The sequence below is a fragment of the Peromyscus californicus genome, unplaced genomic scaffold (genome assembly GCF_007827085.1).
Source record: "Peromyscus californicus insignis strain IS unplaced genomic scaffold, ASM782708v3 Scaffold_11__1_contigs__length_118956290, whole genome shotgun sequence".
Taxonomy (NCBI): Eukaryota; Metazoa; Chordata; class Mammalia; order Rodentia; family Cricetidae; genus Peromyscus; species Peromyscus californicus.
The window spans coordinates 53858325-53877677 of NW_026294402.1; the positions used below are offsets into that span (position 1 = coordinate 53858325).

General features: G+C 41.7%; 1 protein-coding gene across 3 annotated transcripts in view; it reads right to left on the minus strand.

Moving 5' to 3' along the window:
- The window catches only part of Bbs4 (Bardet-Biedl syndrome 4), a 39998-nt gene extending 22106 nt beyond the window's left edge, over window positions 1–17892 (minus strand). For 2 of the 3 annotated variants that reach the window (XM_052762382.1, XM_052762372.1), the window contains exons 1-5: window positions 6806–7060; window positions 4304–4346; window positions 3143–3222; window positions 1529–1592; window positions 546–657 (exon numbers count right to left, since the gene is read on the minus strand). In XM_052762382.1, coding sequence (XP_052618342.1) covers window positions 546–657; window positions 1529–1592; window positions 3143–3222; window positions 4304–4346; window positions 6806–7045 — 539 coding nt within the window. In that variant the 5' untranslated portion in view covers window positions 7046–7060. Of the gene's footprint in view, window positions 1–545; window positions 658–1528; window positions 1593–3142; window positions 3223–4303; window positions 4347–6805; window positions 7061–17829 lie in introns of those variants that run through there. The other variant, XM_052762390.1, reaches the window with a different exon arrangement.
- Window positions 17893–19353: the final 1461 nt, after the last annotated feature.

Below are 19353 nucleotides of genomic sequence, written 5' to 3' on the forward strand. Positions count from 1 at the left end.
CCATTCACTCAAAATACCACAAGCTTATTTTATGTCAGATATTCCACTAAATACCAGAATAACAGGCAATGAGTTGCCTATATGATTATAGAGGAGTTATGGTACAACACACTATGACAAAACAGTGTTCTCATCCAACTAAAAAGACCTGAGTTCCTTAATATTAGCTGACTTCCAGATTAATTCATGCTCTTCAAAATGAAACCCATTCTACTTACCATTCACTGGCTTCCCACCTATCAGGCATCTGGCTACCAACAATAGGCTTCCCTCAGAATGCATTTCAGGAAAAAGCCTTTCTATTTGTTTTTGGGTTTTTTTTTTTTTTTTTTTTTTTTTTTTTTTTTTTTTGAGACAAGATTTCTCTGTGTAACAGCCCTAGTAATCCCGGAACTCACTCTGTAGACCAGGCTGGCTTCAAACTCAGACATCCACCTGCCTCTGTCTCCCCAGTGCTGGGATTAAAGGCATGTACCACCACTGCCTGGCCCAGGAGAAAGCATTTTATGTGGTCTGTGGTCTTCTGTGATGGCTCCAATACTCACAAAGATCTGGCCACCTGCTTGAGATTATCAGCACACTGAGGGCTGAGAACAGCACACGTCTGAAAGAGTTCTAGGGATTCTTGGATATTTCCTTCCAGGCGTAAAATCAGTGCTGCCAAGCAAAAGAAAACACAGAAAATACACCATATTCTTTGAAGAAGAGGCTAGCATCAGAAAAGGTGGAGGAAGAGGTAAGATACCACATCAGAGAAAGCCTTTGGATAACTTTGAATCAGTCATCACTAAATGGGCAGAAGCAAGTAAAGTGTTAGTAAGGTAAAACCTGTAATAAGCTAACTTTCACCTACCCACTCTGCAACCAGCATCTCTACCCAGATAACTGGTCTTTTTGCAGATCACAGAAATTCTTCATTAAGAATAATATTTTGAAAAGCTGAAGGTGGCTCAATCTGTTAAGGGTATTTGCTACTCTTGCATAGGACTCTGGTTCAATTCCCAGTATCTACATGGTTGCTCACAACCAACCTGTAACTCTAGTTCCAGAGGATCCAATGCTCTCTACTAGCCTCTACAGGCACCAGCCATAAACATGCTACACAGACATGAATGCAGGCAAAACATTCAAACATGTAAAATAATAATTTAAAAAAACATAATCATAACTGGGCGGTGGTGGCACACGCCTTTAATCCCAGCACTCGGGAGGCAGAGGCAGGCGGATCTCTGTGAGTTCGAGGCCAGCCTAGGCTACAGAGTGAGTTCCAGGAAAGGCTCCAAAGCTACCCAGAGAAACCCTGTCTGGGGAGGTGGGGACGACATACTCACCCCATGTCATGCACTGACCTCCAGGTGTATGTGCAACACACATACAAAATTGGGTTCAAATTTCAAAGGATAGTGAATAAGACTTTTGTGAGACATTATTTTAATTTAAGTATTCCCTAAGTTGTTGGGTTGTTTTGTTTCCCAAGAATCTAGGCTAAATATATTTTTCCAGTAAGAAAAGAAACAGTATGTCTTACCTTGGACATAGATAGCATATTCACATAACCCCTGAGTCTCCTGAAGCTGTTCTTTGATCACAGCCTAAGAGAGAAGAACACCTGAGTGATTAAGTGTCATCAAGAAAAGAGTAGGAATAGACAAGGGGCATATATGAGATACCTAGGATACTAATAATGACTAATCAAATAGTTACTTCAGGATTTTTTTTTTTTTTTTTCGAGACAAGGTTTCTCTGTGTAGCTTTGCACCTTTCCTGGAACTTGCTTTGGAGACCAGGCTGGCCTCACAGAGATCCTCCTGCCTCTGCCTCCCAAATGCTGGGATTAAAGGCGTGCGCCACCACCACCCGGCGATTTTTGTTTTTCTTACCATCACTTATTTTAGAATGAGGTTAGCAATCTAACGGCTCTCGGAACATTTCTGTACATCCCTCACTTAGATTTCTTTTAAGGCTGAAAAGACAGCTCAGCCTTGAGAGCATTTGCTGCTCTTCTAAAGGACTGGGGTTCGATTACCAGCACCCACAAGGCAGCTCACAACTAACTGTACCTCCAGTACCTGACACTATCTTCAGGCCTCCTCAAGCGCTGCTTGCATGTGGTGCACAGACATACATGTAGGCAAAACATTCCAAACACATAAGTTAAAAAATTTAGTAAGTTTTCTGTTTTTGCGTTAATTTAAAAAAGAAGACATACATTGTGGTACCTGCACTCAGCACTCAGGACACAGAGACAAGATCAAGAAATCAAAGTCATCTTCTACTACCTATTGAGTTTGAGGCTAACCTGGGCTACATGAAACCCTGTTTCAAATAGAAACAAAAACAAAACGATGATGACATACAAGAGACGATGACTACAGTAACCCTAAAGTCTAAACTGCTGTCTTGGCCAGGCATGGAGGCAAACACACCTTTAATCCCAGCACTCAGGAGGCAGGGCAGGAGGATCTCTGTGAGTTTAAGGCCAGCCTAGTCTACTTAGCAAGTTCTAGGTTAGCCATGGATACAAAGTGAGACCATATCTCAAAATTAACTAATTAATTAAGCTTCTATCTGGCTCATGACACAAAAATGTTCTCACTCCTTATTTAAAATATTAACTAGTGAAGCTAGAAAAACATGAGAAGACTTCTAAGCACTGTTACAGATACTAGGGATTCTCTGGTGAGCAAATCACATGGGTTCTATACTGTGATGGGCTCGGCTCCGGTACTTTAGGAGCTCAGAAGACAGCATCTGATTCCAACTCAGAGAATTAAGGAAGGCTTCCTAACGTGAAAAGTCTCAAACTGTGTGTTGGCAAGTGGTGGAAGAAAAGCTGAGGCAAACGAGAGGGTCAGAAAGAGGAGGACTAAAAATGTCATACTAAAGGGTTTGAGTACAATGGGAAAATCATGACCAGTTTTAAGCAGGAAGGAGCCTGGTCCTATTTGCTATGGAGAAACACACTGAAAGAGACAAGATTAAAGTCAAGATAGATAGATAGCTATTATTTAAATTAAAATAATGAAGTTTAAAGCAGGAAGGTAGGGTGCGAATTCAAGATGTTAACTGCCACGCTGTGCTTCGGACACTGCTAGTGTCCGCCCAGTCTGCCTCTAATGCCTCCACTGTTGCAGTCTCTCACCTTGCACGCTTCATAATCCTTCCGGATATAGTGGAGATGGATCAACCAGTTCTGTTTCTCCACAATAGGAAACTCTAGAGCTGGAAAGCATATTTTGACATAACAAACAATGTAATCAGTGTTACATTTCCTCCTTTAGCATGTCCTCATGTCTAAACTAACCATTAGAAATTACAATACCACATAAAGTTCTTCATGGAATTTGGAAATTTATATAAGTATCTTGTTTCTGAATTATATTAGTTTATTTTGCGGCTCTCCATGTGTGGGTACATATGTGCCACAGCACCCATGCAGAAGTCAGAGGACAATATTGGAGAAGTAGGTTCTCTCCTTCCACCATGTGGGTCCTAGGGATTGAATTTGGATCATCAGGTTGGCAGCAGGTTCCTTAACCCACTGAGCCATATTGCTGACCCTTGGACTAATTCTTGGTTGATGCACAGTCCTCTTCTAGGCCTGTGGTCAACTGAGGCATGGGTCTGACTCTACAGAAAGGGTAAAATACATACTGGACTGACAGTCACAGCATATACTAGCCCCACCTAACTAGTTCAATCATTTGATTGTTAAGTGAGGCAACAGCAGGATGATTCTCATATCCAGAAGTGCTATAAAAATACTAGTAATTATGTCAGATACTTGCATAATTACAACTGAATTTCATAAGTCTCAGCTGAGAAAGAAGTATTTTAAGTTCAAGATCAGCTTGAGCTACACAGTGAGTTGGGCCAGTCTCAAACAAAGATAAATAGGGCATGGATTTTTCCCTCAGGAAATTGACATAGCAAGACCCTGTCTCAAAACCATAAGAAGTTTTTAACTAAAATTAAATGTCACACTTATTTGACACATACATAAAACTAGGGGAGGTCTGATTTATACAAGAATCGAATGCTTATTACACAAATAAAAATTACTGTACACTGACATTAACCAAACAACATTTAAGTACATTACAGGTCAATAATAAACTTATCTGGATAACATAAAAACAGATATTGTGTAAGAGTTGAACCATTACTGCTTTTCCCAACACACTTTACAAAGCTCTGGTATATATAACAGAATCAATGAGACAAAGAAACAGGTGTATATATATATATATATATATACACATATATATATATACACACACACACAGTGAAATTATATACGGACCTTTTTTTGGTCTAGGTTTTTGAGATTCAGGAACCTGAGTTTTCTGAAATGAAAGAAGTTATCCATGTTAAAGCAGCCCCATATATTGCTAATTGAAAGCACATTCACATAACAAGAATGGTCAGTAACTCACCAGTCATGTACTCAATCCATTAAATGAAGAGATGTATAAAGAGGCATTCTGATTATGACTTAAATTACCACATTATTCTTTGGCTATCCAACTTGCTCATAATGTACAATGCATATTATATGTGCATTTATAAGGTACCAGAATTACAATGTACAACATATACTCATATTAATATCTAAATTGTTAGATACCTCATAAAGTATATTTAATGCTCTACTTCTCAGCAGACAAACCAGAAAATGTTTGAAATTCTTTTAAAATAATTGATTTTTATTTTATGTGCATTGGTGTTTTGCCTGTGTGTATTTCTGTGTGAGGTGTCAGGTCCCCTGGAACTGGAGTTACAGACAGTTGTGAGCTGCCATATGGGTGCTGGGAATTAAACCTGGTCCTCTAGAAAAGCAGTCAGTGCTCTTAATTGCTAAGCCATCTCTCCAACCCCGAATTTTTTTTACATTTTGAATATGTATACACACACACACACACATGTGCATGCACAGAGGGGACATCCTTCAAGAGTCTTCTATTCCCTTAACCAATGTGGGTTCCAAGGACCTAACTCTTGTTAGGTTCGGTACCCAGCCCTTTTATCCACTAAGTCACCTCACCAGCCTATGATCTCTGTTTGATAAAAGGAAGGTAGACAGCTCAGTCAGTAAAGTACCTTTAGCACAAGTATGAAGACCCAAGTTCCAGTTGTCAGTACCCAAGTAAAAGCTGAGTAGAGAAGCATGTGTGTACCGGGGAAATAGAATCAAGTGAACCCCTGGAGCTCAATGGCCAGCCAGCCTAGCCGAATCAGTAACTCCAGGTGCAGTGAGAGACTCTATCTTAAAAAATAAGGTGGAGGGCAATAGAGGAAGATGCTGGACATGAAGATAATGTACTAATTTACACTGTAACTTATTAGAAAATCTTTAAATGGATTTTTCTTTTATCAGTTTCCTTATACATTATACACCATGATATGGACCAGTTGTGGTGGCACACACCTATAATCTCAGTACTCAAGAAGGCAGAGCCAGGAGGATCTCAGAATTAGACTAGCAATCTAAGACAGCCAGTGCCATACAGTGAGACCTTGTCTCAAAACAAAAACAAGAACAGCAAAAAGATTTATATGCCTTATAAGGAGGGAAATACGGGCTGTAATTTTTTCAGAAGTAAAAACTTTTTAAAATATTTGTTTATTTTATGTGTATGAATGTTTTGCCTGCATGCATGTCTGTGTACTGTGTCTGTGTCTGCTGCCCACAGAGGTCAGAAGAGGTATTGGGTCCCCTGGAAATAGTCATGGTTGTGAGCCACCATGTGGGTGCTGAGAATGGAATCTGGGTCCTCTGCAAGAACAACAAATGATCTTAACCACTAAGCCATCTCTCTAGCTGCACAACAAAAATTTAAAAAAGGTGTAACTTAGGCTGGCCTAAAACTCAGGATCCTCCTACCTCTGCCTCTTCAACATATACAACTAGTTGCATCTCCATAACTGGCGAAAGAAACCACACACTCAACTATATCGTGAGGAAAGGTACCAAGCCAAACTTGGTGATGCATGCCTATAATCCCATCACTTAAAAGGCTGAGAAAGGATGATCTCCAGTTTAAGGCTGACCACGGATACATAGGCAAACCCTGTTTCAAAACCAAAACAACAGAACTGGAGATGATGGCTCAGCTGTTAAGAACACCAACTATTTTTACAGAGGACCCAGGTTCAATTCCCAGCACCCATGTAGTGGCTCACAACAGTCTGTAGCTCCAGTTCCAAGGAATCCAGTGCCCTCCTCTGGCCTCCGTGGGCATCAGGCACACAGATGGTACACTCACACATATTAAGGTAAAACCCCCATACATGTAATCTTTTGTGAAAAAAAAAAAAACAATAATAGCAACAAAAAAGAAGTACGGCAAGGGCAATACAAAACTGTATACTAAGTAATTCCCACTGAAATCCAACCTCAGCTCAACAAACTCTAAAGGGCTGGGGTGTCATGCCTAACAGGTTTGAGATCCTGGTTTAATTCACAGTTCCACAAATAATAACAGTAATAATAATCATAAAAGGCAAATGTAAAAGACTCAGAATTTCAGTTTATAGACTCTTCAGCTTTTAAAGAAATTACAGCCGGGCGGTGGTGGTGGACGCCTTTAATCCCAGCACTTGGAGGCAGAGGCAGGCAGATCTTTGTGAGTTCAAGGCCAGCCTGATCTACAGAGCGAGTTCCAGGACAGGCTCCAGAGCTACACAGAGAAACCCAGTCTTGGAAGAAAAAAAAAAAGAAGGAAAAAGAAATTACATTAGGAAATAAGTGATGAGAGTAAATGATCTCAGTCCTCAAAGAAAAAAAGAAATTAAAAAAAATTACATTAAGAAATAAGAAAGCGGGCTGGAGAGATGGCTCAGCGGTTAAGAGCACTGGCTGTTCTTCCAGGGGTCCTGAGTTCAATTCCCAGCAACCACATGGTGGCTCCCAACCATATGTAATGAGATCTGGTGCCCTCTTCTGGCACGCAGGCAGAACACTGTACAAAAAAAAGAAAAAAAGAAATAAGAAAGCAATCACAGAATGAAGGAGTGAAATGAGCAAATGAATTGGTAAAAGCATATGAGTATTCTCAGCATCTTGCTACACAAAAAGTGTGGCTTGTGGTATGTACAAGACAGAAGTACAAAACTAAAAACTAAAAATGGAATAAATGGGCAGATAGCAATGGGTAGTAAAGTATCTGATGATACCTGCAGCATGCACAAATTAAGTCTGCATTCTAAAATGTCTTTAGTACTTACAAAAGGAAGATGCTATATGGCTACTTCCTCCTGGAGGAAGGAGAGAATCTTACTAGATTCAAAGAGTTGAAGAAACTTACTGTCTCATAAAGCTCAAGATTCACACACACAATGTCATAAAAGTAGTAAATAACTGCTGGGGAGACAGTCTGATGGGCCTTACTGAAGCTGTGCACCAATGCTAAGGTGGGCTTTTCTGCTATGTAGCTGCCTTTAGGTCACCTTTGTTCCCTCCCATAAGTAACCCCACACAAACTCACTGGTTCACCAACTAGTCAAGGGGAACCATTTCTTTGGTTTGTTATTAGTGCCCTACCCAGGGAAGACAAATGTTTGTTCATATAGCCCCAATAAAAGTTGTACAACATAACTGGTACCCAAAGAGGGACCAATAGAACCAAAGAAGAGTTGTTGCATGGTCCCTATGATGATGGGTGAGGAGACATGTTAATTAAGGCTGATCTGTCTGAGGGTGGGGTGGAGCTAACCCTAACATAGCTATCTTTACCTAGCTAGAATGGCATAGTATGCCTCCTTACTATAGTGGCAGTTACTGTTTCTTGCAATGGGTGGTAAGACATCTGATCAAGGTCACACCATCCATCTAAGACTGAAGTGTCCTTAGGGAGGAATCCCAGTATGGGGTATAGTATACAGTATATAATATGGGGTGACAAGCTTCCTTAATAAAGGGTGACCACCATGTACATACAAGGATATTTCCAACCCATTGATGTACTAGAGAATACACTGCAGTCTCTGAAAGTAGTGCATATGGGACGAGACCTTAAACAGGCTGTAACAGCTATTGTATAGACTTTACTGTGGGCAAGAAGACATGCAACTGAGCCTTGGCTGTTGCCCCAAAGAACTTGCCTATGTAAACAAAAGACACAGGTGCTGTCCTGCTGTGGAATAATCCTCTTGTACACTGTAAAGATTTGTCACTCAAATTGGTTTAATAAAACTCTGATTAGCCAGTAGCCAGGCAGGAAGTATAGGCAGAGTGACCAAACTAAGAATGCTGGGAAGAGGAAGGGTGGAGTCGCCAGCCAGATGCAGAGGAAGCAAGATGAGAATGCCATACTGAGAAATGGTACCAAGCCACGTGGCTAAACATAGATAAGAATTATGGGTTAATTTAAGTGTAAGAGCAAGTTAGTAATAAGCCTGAGCTACCGGCTGAGCATTTATAAGTCATATTAAGCCTCTGAGTAGTTATTCGAGAACCAGCTGGTGGTAGAGAACTGTCTATTTAAACTGTCCATTTATACTACATCAGCCTCTGATCTGGCAGGAAATGGGGAGGGCAAGGATGGAGATGCTACCTTGCCATGTCTTACAGCTGACAGGATACAAGTCAGATCTGAAGTGATCTGTCTAGGACCCAAGAACTTGGAACCCAGGGGAGGAAGAACTGTAGTGTACAAGAACATAGAAGTGAGAAGATGCCCCTCAAATCTGACCTTTAAGACAGAGGAAAGGGAAAGTCCATGATTCAGTGTGCAATCAGAAGCCTGAATAATGGCCCTTATAGGAAACTATGATAATAAGGGAATATTTTGCATATGATCTCCTGGACTGGGGGGAGACTTTTAAACGGGGAATGAAAGAGTTTCTCATAGCCTGAGACTCTAGACATGGAGGTGGACATGATCAGTCCAAATGCCATGCAAGCAAAAAAACTGAGTAAAATAACTACCCATCCTTCCTTGAGCCAAAAGCTGCATAACCTAAGGCAATACAAGGGAAATAAAGCCTCTGATGGACTGTCTCACATAAGTCATTTGGAACACTTGGTTATTACAGGTTGAGGCTTCTGGAAGACAACAGAGGGGCAGACATTCCCAAGGGATTAGGCATGAGAAAGGCAGGGTTTAATGCCCCGTCTACTGGGCCCCAAAGCACTATAGATGGTTCAGAAAGTCCAACAACTTGAGTTCAACCTCCAGGATCCACATGATAGAAGGAAGTCCTTTGACCTCCACATGTGTGCTACTGTATACACACACACACACACACACACACACACACACACACAGAGAGAGAGAGAGAGAGAGAGAGAGAGAGAGAGAGAGAGAGAGAGAGAGAGAGAGGAGATAAATATAAAAGTTTTAAGGAAAGAAGGACCAGTGAGATGCTCAGCAGCTAAACACTTTTGCCTCACAAGCCTGACAACCTGAGTTCAATCACCAGAACCCAGTGTTTGAAATAAGAGAACTGGTTTCCGTAAGTTGTCATCTACCTCTATGTGGATGCTATAGCACATGTACAGCATCTATATACACACTTACTATGATGGCTAATCTTGGTTTTGAAGTTGACTACATCTGGAATTGACCAAAACCTAAGCAGCTGGCACTCCTGTGAGGAATTTTCCTTGGTTGGATCATTTGGGTCAGAAGATCCACACTAAACCTGGGCCACACCTTCCGTTGACAGCCCACAGAAGGAAGCTTGTGCTTTTTGCCTGCTTGCCCTCAGTCTCACTGGCAAGGTCATCTATCCTGTTCATGAGCCATTCTCTCATTGGTGCTAGAACCTACTTCTTTAGGATTCTAGTGCAGACTGAAAACTGAAAGCTCTCTAGGATTTCCCTGGGACTCCAGCACCAGATTAGGACTGCTGAGACATCCAGTCTCATGGACTGAACACCAATCAGATCCTTGGCCTTCCCTTTGAGAGACAGCCATTGCCGAACTACTTAGACCAAAGCCTGTAAACCAGTAAGAAATGCACTTCATTCAACAGGCACTCAGGACAGGAATGGGGCTTTAGTGGTTTTGTTGAATCCCATGGTTGGACAAGATCTTTATGAGGTAGGAGAGGCCCTGAAAGACATAATTCAATAGGCATATACATAAGTTTAGTTTGTAAGATGCTAAAGCATTCAAATGGGATGAGAGAAAAACAAAGCAGAGACTGGGTTCCGTTCAGGACATAAGTAAGAAGGCACATGTGCCAAGACTTGTATTGAACAAGAGTTGTTAGTGAAAAAATTAACAAAAAAATGTGGTGCCAGTGAACTTCTGGGGAACTTTGAAGCCCAAGCAAAAATTCACAGAATGCATCAATGCTTAAAAAAAAAAAAAAAGTGGAAGTAAAAAAAGATTGTTTGTTCCAGAAGTGGACAGCTATTTCTCCAGAGTATGTGGTGTCCATTTCTCCCCTGCAAGAAAATACACTGCAAGTGGACCTGGTTCACACAGGCCAGGATCCTTTCAACAGTCTGGTGATGGGAAGGTAAGTGCCACCATACTGGCCCAGAGCTTGCTGGAATTGGGCAGCTCCAACAGCTAGCACAGCAAGATAAACTGCAGCCCTGCTTCCCCTTGGGCAAGAATCAAGCTAACCAGCACAAGTCAGCCCCAGCCAAAGTCATCAGAGGTCAGAAGGTGTACATCAGCACTCAGGATGCTCATAGAAATGACTGTGGATTATGGAGGGCTAGCTACCCATGCAACTGTCATACCCAACATTGCTCTTTGAGCCAAAAATTGACACAAGTGATGAGATCTCTCCTGCTATGTTGAACCTTACTAACATTTCATTTTTAGTGTCTCCTTATCCACCTAAGACTATCTGGTACTTGCTTACAGCAGACTTTGGAGCGGGCTTTTAGTGATCCTACCCACCCTCTATAGAAAGTTTTCATTAGAGCTGGGGGAAGCCTCACGGAGAAAATGCTTGCCCTGCACATGTTAAAAAACTGGAATACAGATCCCCAGAATCCACACAGAAGCTGGGTAGGTGTAGCAGGCAGAAACAAGATCCTAGCTGATTGGCGGAATCTGGGTTCAAATGAGACCCTGCCTCAATAAATAGAAGTAAAGAGCAACATATAAAGATATCATACCTTTGGGCATCCACATGCATCATGTGCACACTCACCCACCATAGACGTAAGCCCACACATACAGAAACACACATACACACAGCATGCACACAAATACATGCAAAAGAAAAGCTTTTGTTATATATTATTACGCGTTGAGAGTCTTACAGATTTCAAAAGGCATCTGGAAAGACAGTAACAACAGCAGTTGGGAAATCTGAATAAAAGCAGGCATGGGTGGGAAAGGGCACTCAGGAGACATTAAGCTTGTTGGGTAAAAATCCTAGTATAAAAGGTGGACTACTTCCCATGAGTTATTGGCTAAGGAGGCCCCTAAGGCCTCCAAAACAATACAGGCTACTGCTACTGCTGTTGGAGGCAAGCCAGAACTAAACAGGGAGAACTCTACTGCTTAAAACACCACACACTTCAGTTGGAGGACATGGAGGTATCAGGTTGGAGTTGGGCTGGGAGCTCCAGCATTGCTGGCTGGCTTTCCAAATGTCAAAAAGCAATATGCAGGCTGGTGGGGGTGGGGGTGTGGGGATGACTACTGCTCACAGTCCTGCTCCGCTATGGACCTGCAAGCTCCACTACCAACATGCCATGCAAGATGTACCCACCAGGGTCATCAATTACTTTCTGATTGGATTGAAGACTGGCCTCACTGGAGGAAACATCTGCCTGGTACTGTAAGCTAAGACAGAGACCTATGGCTGTGGAGGTCATAGGTTCCAGTGGGGAAGGAACTGCTCTGACCCTATTAAACAAACATGATAGGCCTGTTAAACTGCCTTCTAGACATTAGTTCTTAAGCCCACAGATTATTGCTGCTGTTGTCTCTATTTGGCCATGGAAAGTGTAAAACTCATAACCTTGTCAAGCTTCTGAGAATAAATGACTGTTGCTATAACATAGTAACCCAAAAGCCCAATGTTCAAACCAAAAATGGAGGAAAATAATCAATAGCACACTCCAAAGTAACGGAGAACGTCAGAGCTGGCAGAAGCAGTGTGGTGCTGTGTAGCTATTTCCTCCAAACTGCAACAGTCCCTCCTGAAGGGGAAGGAGGTTCACAAGACTGGAGGAGCTAAGGAAACGTACAAGGAACTTTTCAGGAAGCTCAGCAGGTACTAGAGTCACAAGGTCCCTCTCCAAGGAGGAGATACTGGTGGAGTGAACTACAGGCTGTGCAGCAGCTCCAGGTACATGACTTCCAACACTTAAAATGAGAGGAACAGAAGGACAAGAAAAGCAAGAGAAAAGCAAAGCGAAATTCTCCAGTCACAAGAAAAAAATCAAAACAGATCTTTAAAATTACCAAGCAAAGCATAGTGGCAACTGTCTGGAGTTTCGGCTACTCGTGAGGCTGCGATAGGCGGATCACTTAAGCCAAAAAGGTTGAGGCCAACCTAAGAAACACAGAAAGAACTCATCCTCAAACAAAAAATACCGGGGTTGGGGATTTAGCTCAGTGGTAGAGCGCTTGCCTAGCAAGCACAAGGCTTTGGGTTCGGCCCTCAGCTCTGAAAAAATAATATCTATATCTACATATAGATAGATAGATAGATAGATAGATAGATAGATAGATAGATAGATAGATAGATAGATAGATATCTGGTGAGATGGCTCAGCAGGTAAAGGCACCTGCTGCCAAGCCTACCAACCTGAGTTCAAGCCTGGGCCCCATATGGTAGAGGAAGAACTGACCCCCTTAGGTTGTCTGTCCTCTGACTTCCATACATGTGCTATGTTATGCACACACAAATGCACATTCACACACATACACCAAATTAATCAAAAGAAAGATGTTAAAAATATGGTAACAGTAAAAATCTAGATGCATGTTTTTGGGGGGTTTGTTTTGTTTTTTAAGACAGGGTTTCTCTGTTTAGTCCTTGCTGTTCTGGAACTCACTTTGTGGACCAAGCTGGCCTCGAACTCAAAGATCTGCCTGCCTCTGCCTCCCGAGTGCTGAGATTAAAGGCGTGCGCCACCGCTGCCAGGTGTATGTTATTTTTATAATTACAAAATTAAAATGTTAAGACAAAGAATAGAAAGATGTATCAAGAAAATACAAAAAAAAGGGAACCAAAGTATCAATATTAACATACTAGATAAAATGGACCTCAGATGAAACATTCAAAAAGAAAATTGGTTAGAGTGGACTAAAGACTAAAAGCAGAAAGGCAAAAAATTTAAAGTATACAGAAAGTAAAGATTGAACAGAGCTCAGATTCAATTACAATGAAGAACTTCTGTTTCATAAAAGAGTTGTGAGATACACATACACACACACACACACACACACACACACAGAGTTAAATCTATAGTTGCTGGCTTATAACTCTCATAACCTTTGTTACTTCCTAAATGGTTAGGATACTACTGGAACATTATTAAGGGCTTCAAAGCATCTCTCCTCCTACTTTCCATTCCTACTTCCCTCCCTCCTACTCCCTCTCCCCAGCTCTCTTTTGATCTGTTCTCTTCCCTAGACATGCCATATGTACTAGAATTTCTCTTCCCTAAGACAGGTCAGAGGAACCTGAATCTCCCTTGGCCTTGGTACTGGTGGCCAATAAAGAGATTCTTTACCCAATCCGATGATACATTATAATACCCTCCCCCCATTCCAGATCTTATTCTCGGAATGCTGCACAGCGGCCGAGAAGACTAACTAGACCGTCACTGCTGGGTCCCCACTCAGCCTACTAACAATCATTCTTTTAAAAAGGATTTATTATCTTATATGTATTTTACATGTATGATTTAATAGCCAGCTGCTCAGAAGCAAATTAACAAGCTGCAGCTCAGTTGGCACATAGAAAGGGGCAATCCTGGAGATGGAGCTCTGGACAAATGGTACTGTCTGAACAGAATTATATTTAAGAGATATTCAGCTGGTATCTGCTGCTGCTGCAGAACTGCTCCCTTGTTTAGTGTGTGAGGAAAACCCTACACATACATACATCTGGTATAGGAAGCAATATGTCTTATTGGTGTGTATAGGAGAAGAAACGGGTCTAAGGCTTATTTTCTCCTCAGAAATGAAAAATAAATAAATAAAGGGAAGGTATTTGTAGTACAAAACCCCCAAATAACAAAAGATTAGCAGCAGAAACTATAATACAAACCAACCAGAAAAACAGAAAAGTACAAAAATAAGCAATACAAAGAAACACAGTGCCTCAGGAAGAGACAGCCAATGATTTTCTACCCCAATAATCAGGACAACAAATTAATATAACAGTAAGGCATAATTTCATATCTACCATAACTGAGAAATTCTAATGAAATAGCAATTGTAAGGATGTAAGCAATCTAAAGAACGGCTGGTAGAAGCATACGTTATGATAAAAAATCTTAAGAGTTTCCTATAAACAATTAAGCTGAAGATGTACACATGCAATGACCCAGCAATGCACTGGCAGGTATATCCTAGAAGAACTCTTAACCATGACAGCATTGCCAAGGCTAGGACTATGGTGGGGAAAGTGTGGGTTTTATTTTTGGTTTTGATATCTGTTTTGTACTGCTGTAGTGCTAGTTTTTGTCTTGGTGTACCCAGGCTAACATGTGCTAGGTAAGTACTACACCAGGATGTTATACCTCTAGCTCCTCTCTTCCAAATAGACAGCATCTGTCTACAGATCTATGTATGTTTTCCTTTGTCACAAAGCGAACACTACCATGTGGCTGATGGGAACCCAACCTGGATCCTCTACAAGAGGATCCTCAAGCAAGTGCTCTTAACCACTAAGCCAACTCTCTAGCCTCTAGCCCCTAAATCACTTTAAAAATGAACAGATAATCCCAGCACTTGGGAGACAGAGACAGGAGTATCTCTGTGAGTTTGAGGCCAGCCTGATCTACATTATCTCACTCCAGGCCAACCAAAGTTACATAGTGAGACCCCATCTCAAAACAACAACAACAACAACAACAAAATACCCCCCAAAATTCTAGTTTCCATGCACTGAAAATACGAAATGACTACAAAAAAAAAAAAAAAAAAAAACTTCTAGCAGTAAACAATGAAAATAAGTAACTGAAGGATCAAGTATTAAAGTCATTTCAAAACTAAAGTCATTCTCTGTCAATACGATTGGACTCAAACATACAGCACAGTTTCTGCCACCAAAGAAATTAAGTTCAGGGTCTGTTACATACTTATATTCTATAGCAGTAAGACACATGCGAAGTGCAGTGGTGCACACCTTTGATCCCAACACCACACATGGGAGGCAGAGGCAGGCGGATCTCAGTCATTTGAAGGCTAGCCCAGGCTATATAGCAAGCCCCAGGCCAGCCAGGGCCACATACTAAGAACCTGTCTCAAAAAAAGTAAAAAGGTATGGTACTGCAGTATTGTGGTAATATATTACTCTTTATATCTCATATTTAGGATTGTGTACATTATACATTTCCCTTATGATTGTAACAGGCCTCCAGACCTTAGTAGGCCCCCAGACCTTAGCACAACTGACTCCATGATGGAGGTACCATTCAGGCCATAAAACTCAGCACACAGACAGCAACACCTGCCAAAATGAAAACAGAGACCTAATCCATCAAAGTCATAGTTCTGCGAAAGTCTCTGAATGTGCTAACCTTCCCTTTTGGCTTCTGTAGTTCTGCTTCTTTAACTGTTCTTGTTAACTGAAGTATGTCAACCCAGGACATGGTTTATGTGCTTAAAACTCACCCTGAGAGAGGCTTGGGGCTACACTGGGATCCTGAACACCCTGTGCAGTCGCCAGCCAGCCAGCTAATAAAGACTTTCTATTGGCTTAATAAAACCATGTCCGAGCAGTCTTCTCTGGTGGATACCCCACAACAATGGTGCAGATATCTTAAACCTAGTAACATTAATCACGCTTTTTTTAATTTTTAGCTTATGCTTTGAGCTTCCTTCTCTGAATTGAGTTTTCTGATTATAGACTGCTGTGATTACTCTGCAAATAAAAGGGCAAACAACAGAGGGCCCTACATGAAACAACACTACATTACAAAACTGTCAACCAGAGTCTGCTAATTTAGTCTATATTTTCCATGGTGTTTTTTAAAAGACAATATAAAAAAACTAAAATCATTCTATTAGTGCAGGGCAAGGTTTGAAACCCAACAGAAAAGTAAGGGACAAGGTTTCATATTTGGGATTTCTTGGAAATTTGATCCAATTATGAACATATTCTTTAAAACAAAAAACAAAAAACTACTGTTGGCTGGAGAGATGGCTCAGCGGTTGAGAGCACTGGCTGCTCTTCCAGAGGACCCGGGTTCAATTCACATGGCAGCTCACAACTGTCTGTAGCTCCAGTTCCAGGGGATCTGACATCCTCACATAGACATACATGCAGGCAAAACACCAATGTACATAAAATACAAATAAATAAATTTTAAAAATATTATCAAAAAACTAAAAATAGAATAATCAGGCTTTGCCCTGTGGCATATACTTATAATCCCAGCACCTTGGTGCTGAGACAAGAGAATGGCACTTGGATGCTAGCCTGGGATGTGAGAAGACAACAAAACATCCCTCTGATCCATTGTATCAGAGAGACTGTGCATCTACTGCAGCACTGTTCACAGTATCAAAGTGGAGAATCAATGGAGGTGCCCAACAATGGATAAAAACACATGGATAAAGAAATTGTGGAATGCACATACCATTTAGTCATGAAAACGAGTGAGGTCTAATCTGCAGCAGTGTGGGGAAAATTAAGCTAAGTAAAATACGACAGGCAGAGAAAACCAAGGCACATTCTTGCTCCTCTGTGGAGGCTAAAAAAAGTTAATTCCATGGGAAAATAGAGTAGAACAAGAAGTTAGGAAAGAGAGAAGATGGAGAGGGATAAAGGTTCAATAATAAGAACCAAATACTACTAGATCAGAGGAGCAAATGCTTATGTCCTGCAGCACAGGAGGATGGCTACTCTTCACAATTTATATTCTATGGAGAACTGGGGGGGGGGGGGCAGGGGGGAGGAATTTAAAGGCTCCAAACCTGCAAAGAATAAATGCTAAAATAGAAATGGTAATTACACTGATTTGACCATTACACACAGTACGCATGCACTTAAGTATCATCACCCTGTACCTCATAAACGTACAATTATAAGTCAATTAAACAGTTCAGCTGGGAGTGATGACGCACTCCAGTAATGCCTGCACTCGGGAGATTAAGGCTGGAGAGCTGCAGCAAATCCGAAGCCAGTCTGAACACCATAGCAAATACTCCGCACACACAAGACTGGCACAAACAAGCAAGGACATGAGAGATGGACAGTGCTGCAAAAAGCCAACTACTACTGGGTCAGCCTCAATTCACGTAGGCTGTTCTGGAGAATTAACTAGCGCTTAATTTAAGCAGTTGAATTCTCAAACAGCATTTCCAAAACATTAATCACGAGGGAAAACATGGGCAGGGGCGATGAGAGCTTCCAGGCTTCGTCTTATCAAATTTCTAATCCATGGGTTATCAAAAACTGTCTAGAGAAGGTGCAGTACGCCCCCTCACCCCGAAAAACAAACAAACAAACAGAGAGTAGGAAAAACAGCCACTTCAGTGAAAAACGCTCTCTGCTGCCCAAGCGGAGGAGCAGTCCCAGTACAGACCAAGCGCTGCACAGGCTCGCACTCGCCCAGACACCCACCCCGGCGGGCAGCGCGACGGGCCGCGGCGCTTCCCCACCGCCTCGGCGCCCCGCCCGGCCCCGCCCTGAGGCGGCCACGATTCCTCAGAGATGCTCGGCGCTTACCAGCCGAAGTTTCTCCTCAGCCATCTTGGCTCCGCCCACCGCTGCGCGACCGGAAGCCAACCGTTTCCCGGACAGCCAGCAGAACCGGAAGTCGTAAGTCCGGGAAGGAAGGAGGAAGACGGGGAGCCAGGAAGGAAGTAGTGGAAGGCAGCGGCAGTGAGGTTGGTAAGCTCCTGGAGTCTCCAGAGTTTGGGGGTGGCCACAGATGGCATAGCTCGGAAGGAAAGGGTGAGGGAACACGCAGCCGGAGGTCAGACATGATCTCTGCCCCGGTCTGGACGACTTTAGAGTGTAGCATGTCAGTGTGATATTAGATAACGAAGCGAAGTTTATGAAGAAACAGTTCACTCAATAAATACAAGTAGCGCCTAAACATACGAAAATAAAACTGCCAGCAAGAGAAATAATGCAAACTTATATTTCCAAGAGATGTGATCTACCTCTTATGTTGACAACAAAAATTTTCACTGACATATTTGTGAGGAAAACATGCTTTCTTCATCATCAGTAGAAACGAATTGGTCAAGCTTCCGATAAGAGCAGCTTAGCAACAACTACCAAAATGAAAAATACACATACCCTTTAACCCAGTTGTTTCAATTATAGGAATTTATTCTATACGTATAGACATGAGACATGGCTTTACATACAAAGGTATCCAATGCATCATTGTTTGGAATAAACCAAAGCCTGAAAAACAACCTAAATACCCAACAGTAGAAATTAAATAAACTACAAGAGGTTCATGTTATGTGGCATGTGAAAAGAGGCAACTCTTTACATGGTAAGAAATGCCAACGTACACTAACAGATAATGACAATGTGCAAAACTGCAATATAGTACTTAAGTTAATAAGAGAAAGCAGAAATAAAGAATATTACGTACACGGTTCTTCATTAGAAAATATTTCTGGAAGGATATTCAGATACTAAAAGTGGTTACCTCTAAAGAAGAGAACCGGGTAGCAGGGATGCAAAGAACAGAGGTAGACTTTTTACAACTTTAATTTTACACTATATGGACGTATTATCTATGCCAGTAATAAAGACAAAATTAATGAGACGTACCACAGAGCATTCAGATTGTGATAACTGCTAAGAAGGAGAAATGTAAAACAATAGGAGAAAATAACCAGGGGTTTCAACCTAGAGTAGCAAGGCAAGCTTTTTCTAGGTAAGAGGTATTTTAATTGCATCTGAAGAATAAGGCATTATTAGCTGGAGGAAACTGGCTGAGGGAGCGTGCAGACCAGGGAAGAATTCTAAGGCAGAGGAAGAAATTGTGCCAAGACCCTGAGGATGAAAGAAGCATGGCTAGTTTGCAGCACAAAAGAGGACAGTATGCTAGAAAAGAAAAAACTGAGAAAGTATTGATTCCCATGGTTGAGAAGGTTGTACAGTCGAGTAGTGTAGACTCACCAAGGCCATATGAGGGAGGCTGTTATAAAGGGCAGTGGGAAGGCACTAGAGACTTCTGAGCAAGGAATGGCTTGATAAGAATGAACAGTTAAAGAGTTCTTAACT